At 46.6% G+C, this 19810-nt stretch overlaps 7 protein-coding genes across 7 annotated transcripts; 3 read left to right on the forward strand and 4 right to left on the reverse strand.

Annotated features, from left to right (window-relative positions):
- Window positions 1–1586: 1586 nt before the first annotated feature.
- On the forward strand, window positions 1587–3256 carry N7484_007822 (sugar porter family MFS transporter; the record flags this gene model as incomplete). Its single annotated transcript, XM_057118209.1, has 3 exons — window positions 1587–1785; window positions 1841–2023; window positions 2073–3256. The coding sequence occupies 3 exons, from the start codon at window positions 1587–1589 to the stop codon at window positions 3254–3256; spliced, it is 1566 nt and encodes a 521-aa protein (XP_056971244.1).
- A 1856-nt stretch (window positions 3257–5112) lies between these two features.
- N7484_007823 (uncharacterized protein) lies at window positions 5113–5437 on the forward strand (the record flags this gene model as incomplete). Its single annotated transcript, XM_057118210.1, has 2 exons — window positions 5113–5328; window positions 5381–5437. The coding sequence occupies 2 exons, from the start codon at window positions 5113–5115 to the stop codon at window positions 5435–5437; spliced, it is 273 nt and encodes a 90-aa protein (XP_056971245.1).
- A 907-nt stretch (window positions 5438–6344) lies between these two features.
- N7484_007824 (uncharacterized protein) lies at window positions 6345–6706 on the reverse strand (the record flags this gene model as incomplete). The annotated part of the gene is made up of 2 exons (XM_057118211.1): window positions 6345–6401; window positions 6461–6706. The coding sequence occupies 2 exons, from the start codon at window positions 6704–6706 to the stop codon at window positions 6345–6347; spliced, it is 303 nt and encodes a 100-aa protein (XP_056971246.1).
- Window positions 6707–9164: 2458 nt separating this feature from the next.
- Window positions 9165–10597, reverse strand: N7484_007825 (endonuclease/exonuclease/phosphatase family protein; the record flags this gene model as incomplete). Its single annotated transcript, XM_057118212.1, has 3 exons — window positions 9165–10026; window positions 10079–10335; window positions 10385–10597. The coding sequence occupies 3 exons, from the start codon at window positions 10595–10597 to the stop codon at window positions 9165–9167; spliced, it is 1332 nt and encodes a 443-aa protein (XP_056971247.1).
- Window positions 10598–14854: 4257 nt separating this feature from the next.
- N7484_007826 (uncharacterized protein) lies at window positions 14855–16258 on the reverse strand (the record flags this gene model as incomplete). The annotated part of the gene is made up of 1 exon (XM_057118213.1): window positions 14855–16258. The coding sequence occupies one exon, from the start codon at window positions 16256–16258 to the stop codon at window positions 14855–14857; it is 1404 nt and encodes a 467-aa protein (XP_056971248.1).
- A 789-nt stretch (window positions 16259–17047) lies between these two features.
- On the forward strand, window positions 17048–18381 carry N7484_007827 (Aminotransferase class IV; the record flags this gene model as incomplete). Its single annotated transcript, XM_057118214.1, has 3 exons — window positions 17048–17192; window positions 17250–17547; window positions 17634–18381. 3 exons carry the CDS (start codon window positions 17048–17050, stop codon window positions 18379–18381), a joined length of 1191 nt encoding a protein of 396 aa, XP_056971249.1.
- A 339-nt stretch (window positions 18382–18720) lies between these two features.
- Window positions 18721–19810, reverse strand: N7484_007828 (Oxoglutarate/iron-dependent dioxygenase; the record flags this gene model as incomplete). The annotated part of the gene is made up of 3 exons (XM_057118215.1): window positions 18721–19377; window positions 19432–19593; window positions 19649–19810. 3 exons carry the CDS (start codon window positions 19808–19810, stop codon window positions 18721–18723), a joined length of 981 nt encoding a protein of 326 aa, XP_056971250.1.

A 19810-nucleotide genomic window follows, 5' to 3' on the forward strand; every position in this document is an offset into this window, starting at 1 on the left:
GCAAGACGGGATAGAAAATGCGAGGCAACAGCCGCTCGGAGTCCCAAAAAGATGGGTAGAGAAAGTTTGAAAAGGATGTTGACATCGAGAAGATGGAATAAATTGCCCATTCATGACAGAACCTGTTGCTGTGTTCCAAAATTCAGCTTGACATGCAACAAGTTGAAATAGCTCATTGCCTTGTCGGATTGATTGGCCAGTGACATAAGAATATTGCATGAGATAGAAACACTTCCAAGCTCGAGACCGTACGCAGAGAGAGGATGGAAATGCGAGAAAATCCGTGTCCAGAAAATTGACACTTCGTAACGAAAGCGATTGGAGATTCGAGATTTGGCGCAATCTACCACTTTATATATTCAGCTGGCACACTTGTTTTAGTAAATTTGCGCCGTAATTATGCTGCCAAGTAGAAAGCAGTAAAATGACTACTAAATCAAGAGTGGTTGAATATAATGCAACATTGATACTCTGGCACCTTGGCAGCGAGGCCTGAGAAAAGAAAGAAGGTTAAGAGGGAAGCACACTTCTTTAATGACCAAAGGAAAGGCGGAATTGGAAAGTGATGGATAGAAAAAGGAGAAAAGAGTGAGAAGAGAGGCGCTTGTCACTTGGGTCGCAGGCCAAAAGCAAAATCACCAGTCAAAATTTCAACATTCCGGATCATGTGATGCGTTAATGGAGAGGGAGTGATATCTTTCCTGTTCTTTGACCCTCGCGCATCTCTCCAGCCTTCTTCATCCCCTGACCAATGACACGACCAGAGCTTGCATTCAACAGGCCGACGGCTAAATATCGGAACGGGGATGCAGCTAGCCCACCGACCTGTTCAAATTAGGGGACGATCCCTGTCGCGCTAAGGCATTTTGCTATGACAACATACGTGCCTCACCGAAGATGGTCACCTGGACAAACTCCATGGGAAGTGGGTATTGGGGCGGGTTCCTCCGACCTTGTAAGAAAGATTGCGGGAGCAAATCAAAGAAGGGAACCGGCTGTTTGAAATCTGGTTGATGGGGATTCAATGACCGATTAGCCTGCATCCCGGTCGGCTTTTGAAGGCCTAAGCGCACCGAGTGGAAGACTATTCCCGACCGACTGAGACCGAAGCCGAAGTTGAGAGAGTTATGCTTGTCGGTCACCGAGTCAGTAATGTGGCATTCCGGGATTGTGGGAAAGTTACGCGAACAAAAAAATCGTACTTGCGGTAGACTTTGGGAGCCACGACGTTCGGGGTTTTTTCTTTGTCAACAGATCTGGGGATATTGGTAACTTTCAATCCACGGCCAATGATTGGAAGACATCGCCGTGCGACTGGGGAAACCCCTCATATGTCTATGTACCCCGGGTCCACACTGGAAGATTCATCGGACAAGTTCCGTTCCCCAGTTCGTCCCCGCAACCCCTCGAGGCGAGGTATCTTAAGTCTTACATCTCCCACACTTTATTTTATTTTCTGTCCTTGTCCTTGTTACTACCTTGTGAGATTTCATCAAAGGGAATCTATTTCAGCCCTCTCTACTTGCCATATCCATTTTTTTGGGCTTCCAGCGATCTACACAAAGCTTATCTGTCTGCCAAGCGCCATGGCACTTGCCAAGCTGCGTGGAAAGAAGCTTGGCCGCGTCATCGGTATTATCGGTGCCGTAGGCTTCATTTTGCAGGGCTACGATCAAGCTGTGGCCAATGGACTGCTCACTTTGGCCTCATTTATTGCGGTATTTCCGCAGATTGATACACTGAATACCAGCGGAGCACAGAAATCGCACAACTCGACGATACAAGGTGAGTGACCGATTTGATCCGCCAAAAAGACATTCGAACATGCTGACCCGAACAGGAACTACGGTCGCGATTTACGAAGTTGGGTGTGCTCTTGGTGCATTCTCATGTGGCTTTCTGGGTGATCGACTCGGTCGGCGAAAGACTATATTTTTAGCAGGATGCATCGCGTTGGTCGGAATCGTCATCCAGGCGACACCATTTTCGCTGGGCCAGCTAATTGCGGGTAGAGTTATCACTGGTATATATACATCCATCACACCGGGTTTTCGAGAAGCTGACATATTCAGGTCTGGGTGTTGGCGGCTTCACAGCGACAATTCCCATGTACGTATCAGAGTCCTCTGATCCTGAAGCCCGTGGAAGAATGGTTTTGCTGCAGGGTTGGTTCGCAATTGGTGGTGTTGCCTTTGCTACTTGGCTGGAGTTTGGTTTGTACTACGCGGGCACCAACTCCGCTAGCTGGCGATTCCCGATCGCTTTCCAGGCGATTTTCGCTCTTTTCGTTGTCTCTTGCATTCTGTTCATGCCCGAATCTCCTCGTTGGCTTGCGAAGGTAGGCCGCATTGAAGAAGCGGCCGAGGTCCTGGCGCGTCTAGAAGATGTATCTGTCGACTCCGAACATGTTGCGCAGGAACTGGAAATTATTCGGCAATCACTTGCGGAGAATGAACAAGATGAGGGCTCGGCTTCATCCTCTCCTTTTGCGCGTACCAAGAACCGCCATCTACACCGCACCGTACTTGCAATCGGAGTCAACATCCTGGCCCAGATGACCGGTGTCAACATTATCACATTCTACTCCGATACCATTCTGGAGACAAATCTCCACTACTCAGGCACTATCGCCCGCATCGTCTCGGGATGCCTACAAATCTGGCAATTCTTCGCCGCTGGCCTAGCTGTTCTCCTAATTGACCGTTTCGGTCGGCGTCCTCTCCTCATTACCGCCGCTATCGGCATGACGATCGCACAAACCTGTCTCGCAGGCCTTTCCAGTGATCTTAGCAACAAGGGAGCAGCGGGTGCGTCGATTGCCTTCTACTTCGTTGCTCTGTTTTGTTTTCCCATTGGTTTATTTCTGGTGCCTTTCATGTACGCTGCGGAGATCGCTCCATTGCGTACTCGTGCAAAGGTTACCGCCATGTCGGCCGCTTCGAACTGGATTTTCAGCTTTGTCCTCGCCGAAGCCTCGCCTACTGGATTTGCCACTATTGGTTACAGGTATTACATTGTGTATGCCTGTATCAGCGCATTTGGCCTGGCTTTCTTCTACTTCCTTTGCCCGGAGACGAAAGGACGCACTTTGGAGGAAATCGATGAGATCTTTGTGAATTCGAAGTCTTTCTTTGATACTGTTCGCGTTGCGAAGGAGATGCCGTACCAGACTGAGCTTCTTGCGCATGCTGACGATAAGGAGAAAATGGGAATGGAGGCTGAGCGGATTGAAAACGTGGCTAAGGAGAAGCCTTGAACGATTCCGTAGAAGATGGACTGCAGGTTTCTCTTGGCTTGTGACTTCTACAAAGTGTTCAATAAAGCCTAGAATGGTATATGTAAAACGATATGAATGAGGATTTGCACTTCACCTCCGTCCGGGACTTACAAGCCAATCCTTCCCAATGTCTTCTTCACCTAATGCTATCTCCGTCGCAGATCAAATACCCACTGCGTAACGATAGCCCATCGTCGCATAATACATCTCATTCCGTGGGAGTCAACTGCTGCATCCAAACATCTCATACGTAGGTCGGATTCCCCCATCTACTCTCGATGCACCACCGACGTGCGTGGCGCTCCCATAGCCCTTGTGGAGCTTCGCCCCCATGCGGTGAAAGCGCCCGGCCAATATCAAGGAGACCCCTCTTTCCGAGTAACGTTCCAAGACGTGTGCATCCTGCAGTAAGTGGCGTAGTAGCTCCCACGTGGTTAGGTTTCAGGGGGCAAAATGTATGATCATTAGAGCAGGAACGAGGATTGTATGAGTCCAATTCCAAAGACCTTGGAAATGGCCAGTTGATGGTAGGAAGAAATGAGTGTGGATACGGTTAGATGAGTGATGAGAATCATGGTAGCCTCAAAGCATTCCTCGTAGAATTCAGGTCACATTCCATGGGCCCATGAATCAATGTAAGTCGTCAGCGGGAGAAAAAACTCCGGGTTCCCATTTTCGGAAGTGGCTTTTTTGGCTTTTGTACCACGGAACTTTATTTCAAGCTCTGAGCTCCAGCTTACGCTGATCCATTCAATCATATTCCACTCTTTAAGATACAGTAACCGTGTTTTGCTGATGCAGACCATGTTTCAACGGAATAGTTGCCTCGGACCCTGAGCTTAAGTGTTCGGTATGCGCTCCTCCACTTTCTCCTTTTTTTTTTTTTTTTTTTTTTCTTAGTCAGGAACTAGAAGTTTTGCGTAGGGGCTTCGCCAATTAAAATAAGGATACTAGATGGTGAGATCATCCAAAAACGCATTCAGATGTCAATTTATTTTTATCAATAAATCACAACTGGCTATATGATACTTTTGTGGGGGTGGTGGTCTAGAGTTCAGGAGACATTCCGCAATGAAGAATTTTCAAGAGGAATATCATTAGTGAGCCACTGCGTATATCCCTTTGGATCGACACGAGATCAACACAGCTCCGACGAATGATGCATGAACGCGGCAATGAGTGTAGCTTCTTGCTGTCAATGACTCAGTTCTAGAGCCTATTCTCTTTTCTGTACTACGTGCTGCATGTATGACTAGCCTCAGAGCTTTGAGCTTCTCTAAACCTAAAGCACAAAAGCTTAAGTTTGCCTTCATTGTTTATTGCGGCTCGTGATCTTTGTGCGCGGATGATGGGCGGCATGCTAAGTAACTACGTATTTGGGCTCCTAAATACATGATAATTCAGCAATAGATGTGGGTTTACTACGTATGTGTCCAAATCCATTTAGGCATTGAATTAAAAGATTGAATGTATAGTTACACTATCAAATTAAAGAAACCCAGCCTCTCCAAAGGTCCTCCATGTGTTGAAACTTGGTCCTAAGGAATGTGAGGGTTACCGAAAGCGGCTCGTGGGCCTACATTGCTGCCAGCCACAAGGGGCACGTTGCATTCCGCAAAAAACTCCCCTCGACTCCCCTCTGAGGTCCAACGTTACATGAAACGACAGAAAAAAGATATATAAATCAATCAGTCGCCTCATGTTGCCGTTTTTCTCATCCACAGTCCAATCCACAATCCTCCAAACCAATCAAAGACTCTTTGGTAAGTCACAACTTCCACAATCGGCCAAGTTCATTTGACTTATTCTCCGAACAGCCTCTTTCAACCTTCAAAATGAAGTTCATCCTTGCCACCCTCGCTCTCGCTGCCACCGCCTTCGCTGCCACCACTGGCGGTAAGAAGGGCGTCACCTGCGAGTCTGACCAGCAGGTTGTCTGTAAGGACAACGGCAACGGCGGTCTCTTGACCCTCGGCAACATTGCCAACGGTGCCCTCGGTGTCGACTGCTCCGGTGGTGATGCTTACTGCTGCTCCAGCTCTGATGTCGCGGTATGTTGCATTCAATCCAACATGTCGAACCCTTCACTAATAATAAATATAGTCCGGCCTCGTTGGCCTCAACGTTGACGCCCAGTGCTCCCTCAACCACGTCCTGTAAGCATCTCTTGCAATCCTGGTCACAGGCATATGCCAAATAGATCGCATTCTTTGTTGTACCAATGGAGTCGTTTCTTTGATTCGACGCATGTACTCTAGTTAGAAATCTACAGGACTTAATTCTCGATTTGCTCTCATCTTCCTCCGTAAACGTATCCTGTTCAGGGCTTTCTTGTCTCCTGTGCTCTACAAGAATCACCACGTGGATATTTGCCTGAGAGCTCACCCCCCCCGTGGGACAAGAGAATCCGCTTTGAGTTCTCGTTCCTAAAGTTATACTCGACTATCCATTCATATATAGTAAATACTTTCGTGTAGATCAAATCTCTCCTTGACCTATGTCCCCAAGATCGAGCAATTACGCGGTTTATCCCTCCAAAATCACATGGGAATGAGTGAGCATGGGCACAGTAAAGCTCAATGAGAAAGAAAACTCATGGAAAAGTATCATCCGGTGACCCTGCTGCTTTTTTCACAGACCTTCATCTCATGAGAGAACAGGATTGTTAACGAGTGGCTGATTTTGGTGGCTTCGGTGGTAGAAGCCCAGGAAACGGGAGTGGGTCAAAGGCTTCACCTTTCTTCCCTAGTTGACCGGGTCCGCCGCATACGTTACTACACATTCTCTCACAACCTTCACTAGAGATTATCTTCCGAAACGCCACATCAGCCACCGACGAGTCTCCACAATTTTGGCGTTGCACATGGAAATGAGACAGAAAAGTCTGCCAGAAGAAAAATCTACCAGACAGTAGTCATGATTGACGCCAAGGACAACAACATCCTCAACCCTGGGGCCAGTGAAGCCTTTCATGAAGCTACTTTTTAACGGGCAATTTTTAAAGAGAGGTTCTATCGGTAACTTTTTATTAAGAATTAAGATACATAGTTTCAGTCAGACAAGAAATTTAAAGCAGGTGGTTCAAGCTGCACGAGAGGTCAAGGTTGAGGCTGATCAGACCAGACTGGTATTTCATGTTAGCTTTTTTCTTTTCGGAGAAAACATTGGTAAGGGACAACACACCTGAGCAACGTCGTCGCTGGAGCAGCAGTAGACGTCACCACCGGAGCAGCTCTCGCCCAGAAGGCCGGAAAGCAGGTTGCCCAGAGAAAGCAAACCACCGTTTCCGTTGTCACTGCAGACAACGGTCTGGTGGCTCTCACAGATAGGTCTGCTATCATCACTGTCATCGGATTTCTTGTGGCCGTCGACAGTGGGCATAGCGATGGCAGTCATGGCCAAGGCGGAGATAGCGAGAATGTACTTCATCGTGAGAGTGGGCTCGAGAGTTGCTCGTTCTGTACGTGAAAAGTCAGAGAATAGCCTTTATGACTTAAGAAGAGTTACCGTACTGGTTGAGTGATGGAAGATGTGATGGTGACTGAAAATAAAATGAGGACAGCGGCCTAGTCAGGGGTTTTAAATGATTAGCATGCGGTCCGGACCAAGATTTGCTAATAGTCATTGACGTCGATGAAAGCGCAGTTCTTTCTTGTCAGCGTAGTATAATTCCCCAAAATGGTACCATTGTCTATCCACCTGGTGAAAATTGACTAGGCACATTTCCGAAAACGGGATCAGGGCCGGGGGGAAGATTCAACACACCACGAAAGAGGCTGAGCCGAACCCCACAAAGATCCAAATGCGAGATGAAAAATCAGGAGACAAATTCGCTCACGAATGTCGGCGGTCCGAACAGGAAGAGAATAACGATGATCTTGCCAACCGTCTCATGTAGAAAGCTCGATGCCACATTGTGATGCAACAGCGATAATCGAGGGGACGGCCGATCTGTTGGTTAGCTTCCAGGTACTGCGCTACTCACTTGGTAAAGCTTCCGGCTTTGGTAGTCAGTAAATTCTAGTTGCACTGCGTTCGCCTGGTTATTTCAGGTACTGGAAGCTCTCTTTTGGCCTATAGTCCCAAATTTTAAGTTCCCGTGATGTTCGATGGTCTACGCAATTTATTATTAATCTTTAAAATTTATACTGTAATATTCTACTTTTTGGAGGCTTTTTACGGAAATTTTCTTCTGAATCGAATTTTGGAGAATACACAAGCCGCGGAAAAAATCACTTCGGGTCGTGATTCTGGATACGATTTCGTAAAGAATCAAGAGTTTTAAGATCTCAAATCAGAGATGCTTTTATAGTCGATGAAATTGAAAACAGATAAATGTGGAGCAACTCTCAAGCTTCTTCCATATGCAAGGTTCGGCTGGTTCATCGGTTCATGAATGCAACAAGATCACAACAACTTAACGCTTAGTGCTGTCAACGATATTGTGATTTCCAGTGATGAAGAGAAGAGGAAACTGCCTATGTCTTATCTGCATATACTGGAGGATGGAATTTACATGAAACAGAAAATTTAGTGAAGCCATAGCCAAAGCATGCATTTATGAAAACGGAATGCCAAGCATATACTCTGCCTAACTATCCAGGCGTCAACGTATTTGGCCTTCAGGCCTGAAACATAAGGCCTGAACATTACCAACACATTCCAACTGTTTCTTGGCATTACGAATTAAGCCGCTGCTTCTGAATGTTTGCGTATTGGGAATATAAGCTTGAAAAATTGACAGGTACTTCAGTTGATGTCACAGTTTCAAGTCGCCTGGTACCTTGCCTGTAAAAGTACGTGAAGATAATCTAATTTACTCTAAAAATTATGGAGATATTTGCACCGTTTACCAAATTGAAAAATGGGTTATGACCGACTCTGATCTAAAGTCGCAGCTTTGAATGGGTAGTTGTCCACTATATTTGAGTATGCCCGGTGGGTAGCGCACGTCGAGCTGTCTTCTAAGTCTGGTTAATATTGCGGTCAGCCACTTCGTTCTATCCTTTATCATGTAGTATCACAATAGACATACCCAGCCGGCCTTCAACTGCCCGGGTTTCCAGTGCTCCAATAAGGCCTTTTGTCAAGTCGCCAAGCGGTGTTTCATTAGCTCATAGACAGGCGAGATCTTGCCAAGCTGAGCTTCAGAACCAGGTTCATCGTTTTCAAGACTTGCGATTTTTTTTCTCAACCCGCTCCCTTGAGAATTCTAAAATTTGATCCGACAATATTGAGAGACAAGATTTTGTATAAGTCATATCTTATGTTCAAACAACCAGTGTTTATCAACTGCTATGGAGCCTGAACAACACCTGGAACTTCTGTGTTACCTATATCTGTGTTGGATTCCGAATCCAGTTCACGATTTCATTGGTCGAAGGCGTATGGATACTTTGAAAATTGGAAGAGCGATCCATCTGAAAAAATCCAAGTAATTTAAAGGGATCCTGGCAGAGAAATTCGAGAATTCGCTTAAGGCACTGGATAATTTTCGCTCCGTGCAATACATCTCATACGTTGACTATATGCGGAAATTCAGTGAAAGGGCCAGTACGTTCGTCGTGTAGCAGAAATTGATCCTAGACGGCTCACATCCTGCTCGTTAACTTGTCTATCACGATCATTTATTTCCATTTTTACGATATATTTCTTTTCCGTACTAGATCTTGTACATACGACCATAGGGTGTGGAGAACAGGGCTTCCCGTCCGCTCAGCCGTACTTAAGCCACACGCCGGTTAGTTAGTAGTATGGTGGGTGACCACATGCGAATCCTAACTGTTGTATGTATTTTCTTTTTTTTTCTTTGGAGCCGATAGAATGGATTGGTTCAACCAAGTGAATGAATAATTGATTGATAGGTAACCTCGACACGAGGTTACATTTAGTAGGGTGCGTAGATAAGGGCCAGCTGGTCCATCTCATCTCCATCCTGTCCCATGAAGCCCACAACAGCGAAGCCAGAGTCAGCGGTGAAAGTGGAGCAGTCAGAAGTGGAGGTTCCTGCCTCGAGCGTGTTTCCAGCGCTAGTTGTAGCCTTGATGTAGAAGTTGCGGGTTTCGCTGTTGTATTTGCCAGTGCAAAGCTCAGTCTCAATCCAGTACTCATCAGTTCCAAGAGTAAGGGAAACGGATGTTCCTCCGGTTCCACCGTGGCTGAAGGTCGTACCATCGGTGAGTTCGATGGCAACCGAGTCCAGGCGACTTCCACCAGCAAAAGTAAGGACGGAGGCCGCAGGAGAAGACGGAATACTCTCAAGATCGTTGAACCAGGTTCCGTGAGGTCCACCGGAGAAGTCACTCTGTCGAAGGGAGGAGGACATTGTCCAGGAAAAGTCCATCAAGATAGGGTTGTGGTCGGAAAGAACGTCGCCCAAGTAATCCGAGTCCGTGTTCAAGAACTCTTCACCATCATAGAGGAAGCTGGTGGCGGTCAGGGTGATGATGTCGGAGCCACGGTACAAAGCCTTGTCAACGGTCTCACACGTCTCAGTCGTGGATGGATTATCGCATACAACTGCATCTGCGCCCGCGGTAGGGTAGACACCAGCTTGCTCTAGCTGAACCCAGACATCGGCCATATCATTTTGAGACTTGAAGACACGGATACCAGTGTCCGCGGAACGAGTATAACGGCTGTTGGTATCGCCCATGACGAGAACAGCATTTCCGATAGAATAAGTGTCGATGTAGTCGGCAACTTGCTGGAGGTTGGCGTTCCGAGCGGTCTCATCGCCATCCTCAGTGCTTGCGATAATAATTAGCATGTTTCATATATTTTTGTGAGGAATTTGCATACCCAGCATCTGCATGAAGATTGTAAACATCAATGTAGACTCCACTGGATGGATTCCAGCGCATGAAGGTGAAGCCCTTTGGAGTAAGACAATCATACTCCGACGCGTCGGAACATGTGTCCCACTTCGTGCGTGTAAAGTCAATCCAGTCGTAGTTGGAAACGGTGTTCAAACCACTTCCAATACCGGCACCACCCGAAGTCGCGGTTCGGTAGGTGTGATCATCAGTGTCGTAAATGTAGGCATGGTAGTTGAAATCCTGATTGAATTAATGTCTTATACTTGAGAAATATAACGTTGTCCCTCACCTCCTGCATATTGATGATATCATAGCCATACTTCGCGAAATAAGTACCGATTTCCTCGGCATTCTCGGTTTTCGAGCCATTGACATCGTTGGAGTTGAGGATTGATGGCAGACCCGCGACATTGAAGCTCAGCGCAGTAAAGCTGCCGCTGGTTGTAGTCGCGTGGGCAGATGTCAGTAGACAGGCTCCAATGATTAAGGAGTTTTTAAACATTTTGAATTCTTGGCTCTAGAGCTCGGTCTGATGTCTTTTTTTTTTTTTTTTTTTTCTGCGATGAGAGAAATAGCATGTCTTTAAATAGTCATGCCATGAGATTGCATGAGAAACCTTTGATTCTAGACGAAGTGAAGAATAAGTCATCCTGCATGATGCTGCCTCGGTAAGAGGTTAGCTTGCAGATAGTCGGGCACTATTTACGCCATGCATCGTACACCACTCTAGAATTTGTCAAACGTGGGTTCTATCCGATCCCCGGATTGGAGGGTTAATTAAATAGCGGAATAGCCTTGATTTTCATGCGATTCGGCAACGCAGTTTATCAGGGACAAAGACATTCAGAGTTTCGGCATTTCTGGGCGATGACGTTCCACGTGCCGAGACTGTGTGGTGCGATGATAGTTTTGCAGATATGAAAGCGTCTTGGCATCCGGTTTTACAGCACCTAAATGGCCAAATCCCCGAGTTTGAACTGATGCCAATATTCAATTCACGAGTGCTTATGTTTTTTTTTTAATTTCGCTTCCAAATAATGGGGTCAGTCGGTTCGCTTTACTTGCCAGCAGCAATATGTACACTAACGATCTTCCCACTAATACTCTGAAGATCCCATCTAAAGAGCTTCCATCAATACCTGAGAGTTCCCGCTTCCTCTCGACACATTATTTACCTTCCGGCTGCTCCGGCTGCAGGCCCTTTATAATATCATCTTGGTTTCCGAGCAATTGCCTGGCTTCCCTGACATTATTCTGTAATTTTTTCCATGGTGAAAGAAAGTATGATTACTAGAAGTGTAATTTCCAGTGGTACACCAAGGATTCATAAATTCTTGAAGAATCAGGAGCAGGGGATTGCGCTCTCAATACATGCGGGGAAATAAACCATGTGATCTACACCGCCCTGCTTGCTCTCTCAAGGTCCGGGGTCACACATGGGAATTGAAAGGAGTATTAATTGAACATCTCGCTTATTATAGCATGACAATAGTAATGCACACAATATACCATTTTTCCTCAACTAAGAAAGAGCATGTGAGCTCTCTGAATATAAGCAATATGCAGGATAATGCTTCATTCGAGCCAAGATGTACACTATGATGTCAATTTCATGGAAAAAGGGCACCGAATCGGTGTCGCTCCTTATTCACCTTCGCATTCCAGGGTTGCTTAATGTGTTCAATGAGACATCTAAATATATAGATACTCGACAATACCTTATACAGACTCCAAATCTCAAATATTGCGCCTAACTTAATACTGTTAGTGTGGTATGTAACTAATTTGCAGTCCCTTACGCCAACTATCCGATACGCTTGCTTTTTGGTTGACTGCGCCATCAAGCAATATGTAACGCAGCTGCAAACGACGTCGGTTGAAGTGCTTGGCTAAGAGCCAGAAGTCTACATTGCGCAAATCAAAGAGTGAAAAAGAAGGTTTTGGCTTGGAAGTCTGGAACAGAGACGAGGAATACTACTGGCATATGTATCCTGTTATATGTTTCTTTTTCTCTCTCCTTTCAATCATTGACCTCATTCAATGATGCAAAAGTTCACTACCAGATCTATTTTGAGCGCTTTTACACGATACGATGCTTGGGATTCTTACACATTCAAACCTTCATGGAAACATTGGACACCTTTCACAAAGCGCATACCGAGAAATCAGGAATTCTTCATATAATGTGCGCAATCGCCACGCCTTTTATGTATATGGATATTTACACACAGTCGAAGGTCATGACGGATTGCAACGTGAGCTTTTACGAGGCGGGCGAAGGCTAGGCAAATGGAGCTCTACAGTAGTCCTTTTGGAACCTAGGAAGCCCCGAGTTAGAATGCTTAGCAACAGAAATTTCGCTTCATGAATACTACCTAGAAACAATCTTGGAACTCCAAAGCATTGATTGTTTTTAGGCAAGTTGCTAGACACCTGCAGCTGCTCCTATTGAACGTACAATACGACACGAATTCAAAACACCACAAGGAGCGTGTCTTCGCAACCATCAGTGAAAGCAGAAGAAAGCTCATGTGGGCTTTTTATCTACTTGATGCTTTGATTGAGTGGGTGCCTATCAACTTCGACCCATGTCAGCGAAGGATGTCCACGTATATCTGCCATGCTCTGAAGACTGTTTTGTTAGAGACGCGCCCTGTGTTACAGAATCGCTTTCCCTACACGAATCCTCTCCAGGGCTGGACATGCGCGCACATTATATCCGTGCAAGGATTTTGAAATACTTCAAAGCGTTAGAAGGGGAATTGCATGGGATCCAGAGACTTCAAAGTTCTGCCTTCTGAATGCGGAGCTCCAGAATCTCGAGTGATCCAATCTTGCTATATTTAAAATGTCAACCGCAAACAAATACCTTTATAAATTTTTTGAGAGGCTAAACTTATTTTTCAGGCTTCACATTCTGCTAGCACAGGCAACGAGTGATTTATATCATATTTTGTGTCATGGCTTGTATTTCTGAACACTTCAGCAAAATGGATCCGAGATAATGCACCGCCAGTCTTTCGTGAGTGTCACTGGATGTATTCGAACAAGGCGGTGCACAGTGCGAAGCTGTTGAAGAATCGGTTGTTTTAGAAGTCCAGTCTTCCTTTTTGCTACTGGATCATGGGCACCCGTTCCCGCGACCCTGTGGTAAATGCAGTTATTATTGGGGCTTATTCGGCGTTGAATCCAGGCGGTGGTGCAATGGCCTGGAATATAAATGCCGAGGGTGTTAGTGCCATGAATCAATTTGCGATGAGTTGGGGTTTAACGACCGGCGGCTTATTGGTAGCTGTTCATTCCAATTGAGCATCGAGAGGGCTTCGAGAAGACTTCGAGTTTTCGGTAGCAATTTGAGATTTTTTCCTAGCTATAGGTAGGCTGCAGCGGAGTTCTTCATAACTTCATTCCATGGCTCATCTCCCAAAATTTCTTCCATTGCATTAATTGAAACTTAATGTATGTAATGAATGACTTCTGAATAGTGTTTTGGGGAGAGATAAAAATCGAAAACAAAAAAAAAAAGAATGCCCTCGTCCAGGATCGAACTGGAGACCTTCGGATAGCAATCCTGTTAACAGGAGCGTCATATGAAAGTGATATGAGACCAACGTCATAACCAACTAGACCACGAAGGCATCTGATTATGTAAATATTTGAAGGAGTGTAATATGAAGTTATAACATGCAAGTAGAATTCTCTTTCAGATTCTTTTCTCGACTTGTGTCCCAGCCCTAATACCCAGTTGTAAGAGACTTTAAATATGTAAGAGATTCAAATGCTGTTTGCTTATTCAGCAATCGATACCCTATCCTTCAGGCCAAAATGGCAGTTCCAAGGAAAGCTCCATGCCCGAAAGTCCAAGCTATCTTGGCGCTATAGACTGATATATATTACTCTCACACAGCCGTTTTTAGCCATACCATACTTTGTAAAGAATCATCCAATATTCCTAAAATTTTGGTGACAAATTGATTCACTCGGAGAATATCTCAATATTGGACCTGATGATGTAGGAAATCTAATTGCAATTTAGAAAGAAGAATGCAATTACAACCTCCACGTAAACTCTCAAAATCGGCAGGGACCTCCAGGTCAATCACAAAACAACTTGGCAACCAACACCTTATTGGCGGGAAGGATAATGAGCATCTTGGCAAATATCCATGAAACTATGCACAGTTTCAAATCACGCAATACCCAGAGATAACCAAGAAAGAGGGGTAAGACAGAAATGGGGGCGAAACTTGTGTATAGGGTCAAAGCGGGTCCCCCATTAATTCCATGGCAGTAAAGATGGGCTCGTCGTGAGTCCTTGATAACTATTTACCTTACAACCTTCCGATTGAAGCCATAGAATGCCCTTTCAGGTTTCTCGAGACTGATCATCGTCGAGTGAGGCGAGGAAATGGTGAGAATCCCAATTTATGGTTCTGCCAGTTGGCCGTTGCACGTTAATAAAACCTTGGCCAAAGGTATCAGAAAGGTCAGCCTTAAAAATCGGAACTGCAGTGGTAATCATTCTAGATTGGAAATATCTTTGGTCGTTGCTCATTTGAACATCCCGCAGTTGGAAGTCTGTGATAGGGTCCTGTTCCAAGATTGTGTACCAAAAATAATCTGCTAATCTAAGTCTATATAATTTTTGCTTTACAAAATTGCAATTGAGTACCAACCTTGCCTAGAAGCACCGGCAAAACTTATACTTCCAGCAACGCAAAGCGCCCGTATCTCACAGGGCCTAGGGTGTGATAAGAGTTTACAACCACTTCAAACGCCTGGCGACATAGCTGCCACCCCCGACAACACCAGTAACACCCGTGAAAACGATCAATGGTCCATAACCACTGCCATATCCAGAAGCCAACTTCCCCTCCCATGGTAACCCCTTGATAAGAGCTTCACTAAGGGGACCGGAAACCAAGTTTCCAATACCTCTCCCAGCCGCAAGACAAGCAAAGACCATGCTCGATTCAGCTGAGGCCTTCTTGCGGACAACATCGCGCATAATACCTGGCCATGTACTGGTGTACGAGCCAGCGAAGAGGCCGTAAACAATCGAGAAGATGAACAGCGGCGCAAGGGACATGGAGAATCCCCAGATAAGAAACACGCCCAATGTAGATCCCACAGTCGAGACAAGAATACAAATCGTAACATCCAGCTTATCGATGATAGCACCCATAAGCACACACCCAACGACAGAAGCCAAGTTGAAAAGAATAACAGTCAAAGCCTGAAGACTGCTCGAAGCACCAATCATCCCCGCATAAGTCGGCAGATAAAGCGACGGCAAGAAGAATCCTAGCGCCTCAATAGTATTGCAAAACTCGAAGAGTGCAAAAGTAGAGGTCATGATAAACCGCAGATTCGGTGGCGGCGGGCTAGGCCGATTATCAGGAATTGGCACGCGAGGCTTAACGAAGTAGACCAGCGGTGCAGTAAGAAGGAAAAGCGCAACGGCAAAAGCACGCAAGGTAGTTCTGAACCCGAATCGGTCGAGAAGCTGTTCCATAACGATGGGGAGGACAACGCCGCCTAGTCCGGTACCGGCCCACATCACACCAAAAGCTAAACCCTTGCGTTTGTCAAACCAATCTTCCATTAGAAGGATACAGGGAGAGTAGGCGACGCTTCCACCGATGGCATAGAATATTCCTTGTGTGACGATGAGGTGGGTAACGTTCGTGGCGAGGGAACTTAGGCCTAGGGCGAGACACATCAGGAGAACACCAGCACCACAGCCGAGGCGTTGGTATTTAGGCCATTGTCTGTAGGCTGCGAAGACGATAGGGAGGTCGAGATACATAATTCCCTGGGGTGGTGAGTTAGCTTTGTTGGATGTGAGTGTAGTAGATATTGGTGTTCCTACCATAGCACAGGTTCCGACGACGGCGATGTTGCCATTGTTTTTGAATTCAGGAATCGAATTGTAATATTCTTGGAACACACCGTAGGTGAAGGCGAACCCCCAAACTAGAGCTTCCATAACGAAGCACGCAGCGAGGAAAAGCCATGCGTTCATGCCGCCATCCATGGGCGGGAGTTTCTTGCCATTGTCAATATTCGACAGGTGGGTAGCGGCATTCGTATCTTCTAGAGGTGTGTGAAGCCCCTTTTCGGTCTGATTGACCGAGGAGTGTGAGCCTCCTACTTCCTCCATTGTTAGAAATCAAGTTGACGGCCAGCACAAGGGAAATCAGCTTTGGGAAAGGTCTCCCACGAGGGTGAAAGAGAAATTTGGCGTGAAAGATTGTTCAGATTCAGAGAACAAAGAAATCATCCACAGGGCGTCCCGGATGGGAGATCTTGCTCCGGATTGGTTGGCTTTGACACCAGTCTCGATGCGGGAAACTCCGAGGTGGAGATGGGGATGTTACTGCGGGGCCTTGACGATCACCTCATAGGATGGTCATTCACCGCGTAATTGATTGGGCCACCCATTAAATCTTCGGGGATAGTGCGGTGCGCTAAATCCTAGCGAGAATGTTGGCGTTCACCAAGGATCCTTGGAAATCATGCATGGAAGTCGAACACCGCCATCCCCATATGTGACAAGTCATGTATCTCGGACATTACCCGTCTTATCTTATCGGAGTTATCGGGGATATGACTAGGTGCAACTATTTCCACGGCGCACTCTATATTTAGTAGGTACTGTACAGTATTGACATTTCAATATTGATTAGAGGTCCGACTTCGGGATCTTTTGGGGAAGAGATTTTCGTACTTTCTTTAGCGCTGATTCAGCTGCGGTGGAGCAGACCGGAATCCAGTCTTGGCTGCCGCTCCATGAAGATACAAAAGTACAAAGTCTCTTAATTGGATCCACATGTCAAAATAGGCCACCCACTTAGATCTGTATCGGGCTGTGATTATATTACTAAAATTTATATATCTTTGCATGAAGAGTAGAAGACTTGCTATAATAATCACTTGCGAAATTTTCCAAATGGCAACAGAACAATCCCTATCGATGACGGCAGCGCCTTCTACATTGGCGGCCTTAGACGCAAGCAAGCTGCGGGTTATTCGCAACCCAAAGCCAATCGAGCTGCCCAGTCCCGATAACCTGCATTTTGGGAAGAATGTCACCGGTAACGCATGAGATCAATCCTTCGAGGGTGGCAAACAGAAGCTGACAGAATGCGCAGACCATATGCTTCAGGTACAATGGTCAGAGTCTGACGGTTGGCATGAGCCTCAGATTCTCCCGTACGGGAATCTGAGCGTTGATCCGACCGCCGGTGTCTTCAACTATGCTTTTGAAGCATTCGAAGGCATGAAGGCATACAAGGACGCACAGGGCCGACCACGACTGTTCAGACCAGATGTGAATATTGCTCGTCTGAATGAATCCGCAGCACGCGTGGCACTCCCGACGTTCGATTCTACCGAATTTTTGACCCTTCTGTCTAAATTCGTGGCGATGGAGTCTCGGCACATACCCTCGTAAGAAAGCCGATCCCAAAAGCACGCATACTGCCAAAGTATACATGGAACGGTGTGGATCGAAGTGTGAAAACTGACCGTCTTAGTATCCGAGGGTACTCACTCTACCTACGCCCAGTCCTAATTGGTACCAACCCAAACCTGAGCGTCTCACCACCCACCACCGCGCTACTATACGTCGTCGCATCGCCTGTCGGCTCTTATTTCAAGGATGGAACAAAGAATATCACGTTGGAAGCAGTGAATAGCTCTCAATGGGTGCGTGCGTGGCCAGGTGGAAGTGGGTGCCACAAAGTGGGAGCCAATTATGCCCCCTGCATGGTGGCGGAGGCGGAGGTCCGAAAACGGGGATCAGATCAAGTCCTTTGGCTCTTCGGGGAAGATAACCTACTAACAGAAGCCGGTACGATGAATTTGTTCGTTGTTATCCGAAGACCGGACGGGGATCGTGAGCTCGTGACGCCGCCATTGGATGGAACAATCTTGCCAGGTGTCAACCGGGATTGTGTGCTAAGATTGGCACGGGAGAGGTTGGAGGGACATGGTTGGGTAGTCCGAGAGCGGAGTGTCTCTATGAGAGAGTTGGAGGCTGCTAGTGTGGCGGGGAACTTGGAGGAGGTGTTTGGTACCGGAACTGCAGCGGTAGTCAGTCCAATTGGATCGATTCGGTGGGAGGGACGTGTGATTAGCTGCGAGCTGTCATCCGTGCAGGAGGGTGTGGCGACGAGGATGAGAAAGTGGATCGAGGCTAGACAATATGGTGAAGATGAGCATGAGTGGAGTGTTTTGGTTGATGGCCTTGACCTTGCCAAGAGGCCTGAGGCGAAACTTTGAAATTAGGCCACCGTTGATAATGTCATTTGTTTGCAGAAAGCAGGATTAGTCAAAGTAGCAGTACAAGACCCACTCGTGACGAACCCACTCGACGGGCCGCGCCCAAACTGTAAATGATTTAACACCAAATTCCACATGAAGTTAAAGCGGGGCAAATACGAGGATTTCCTCAAATCTTATCGCCCCTGAAAGTTGGAGTAGTTATTCAAGGGGCACAAGCAGATGCACATGCGAACCCATGTTTTATGTACCTAGGCAACTTTATGTAACTACCGGTGAATTTACGTAAAAGTATGTCTCTCAATCTCGCACAAATGATTCATTTTGGCCACCTATCATCTAACCGGGGTAATGAGCAGCGTTTCTCAGGGTCTGGTACTCCAAAGCTGTCAAATCCTCGTAGATGGGCTTCTTATCTCCGAGGAATTCTTCAAGGGGGCCCACATTCACGTCGCGGTCCGCTTTGTTGAAGTAGACAAGACTCCACCGCTCTGGAACAGTCTCTCCCTCACAGTCGCGGGGCCGGGTAACACGGTGGAGACCGCCACGGATCTGGTTATTGGACCACCGCTGCATGGTCTCAGAGACAATGACAACGACTTCTTCATCCGATCCGTAAGGCATAGGAATGAAAGTTCCGGGATTGGTCCGATCTTCATACTCCAAGCCGGGGGTTACATCTGGGAACACAAGCGAGATGATGCCAAAGTCCTTGTGTGGCCAAATACGACTGATTCTACCCTCGTCTAGGGTCGCGCGCTCAATAGGAGGGAAGTGGTTGATGCGAATCGTGCTAGCCTCGTTGGTGCATCGAGACGTGAAGACCTTCGGGTCTAGGTTTAGTGCGGTGGCCATAGACTCAAGCAGGACTAGCGTGAGATCTCCACAGGAAAAGAAAAACTCGTCCATCGTTCTTTGGTACCCGGGGAGGTCGGACTCTGAGGGCCATTTGTTGGGGAATTGTTGGTCGTTGGGGTGTCCACAGTCGAAACTCTCCTATAACAGGCGAGGAGTTAGAGCAGTTCAATAAGTATTTTCGAATGCACTTGCCTTGTTGTCACCAAAGTTGGGCTCCTTCACATCACCTGTGTTGCTTTCAAGCCACCATGTCTTTTCTTCTCCGGGAACACTCCATCCGCGCTGCTGTCCTTTTTTGGGATCATTTCTCAGCGGGACTTTGACATTGTAAGGAAGCTTGAAGAAACGTTTGATCTGCCCAACCAATGGTTAGTCTGGAAACTTGGGATGGAAGAATACTTGTATTTACCTGATCAAATGTTTCCTGGACAAGTGGAACAGGAACAGTATGGTTGATGAGCTTCGCAAAGCCAAAAGTGTTCAAACTGTCGAGAAGCTTAGAAGCAAATTCAGCTCGCTGCTCAGCAGTCCCTCCAGAGAGAGCAGAGGCATCAAGGGTGGGAATTGACAT

The sequence above is a fragment of the Penicillium longicatenatum genome (genome assembly GCF_028827895.1).
Source record: "Penicillium longicatenatum strain IBT 33135 chromosome Unknown contig_4_segment0_segment0, whole genome shotgun sequence".
Classification (NCBI taxonomy): domain Eukaryota; kingdom Fungi; phylum Ascomycota; class Eurotiomycetes; order Eurotiales; family Aspergillaceae; genus Penicillium; species Penicillium longicatenatum.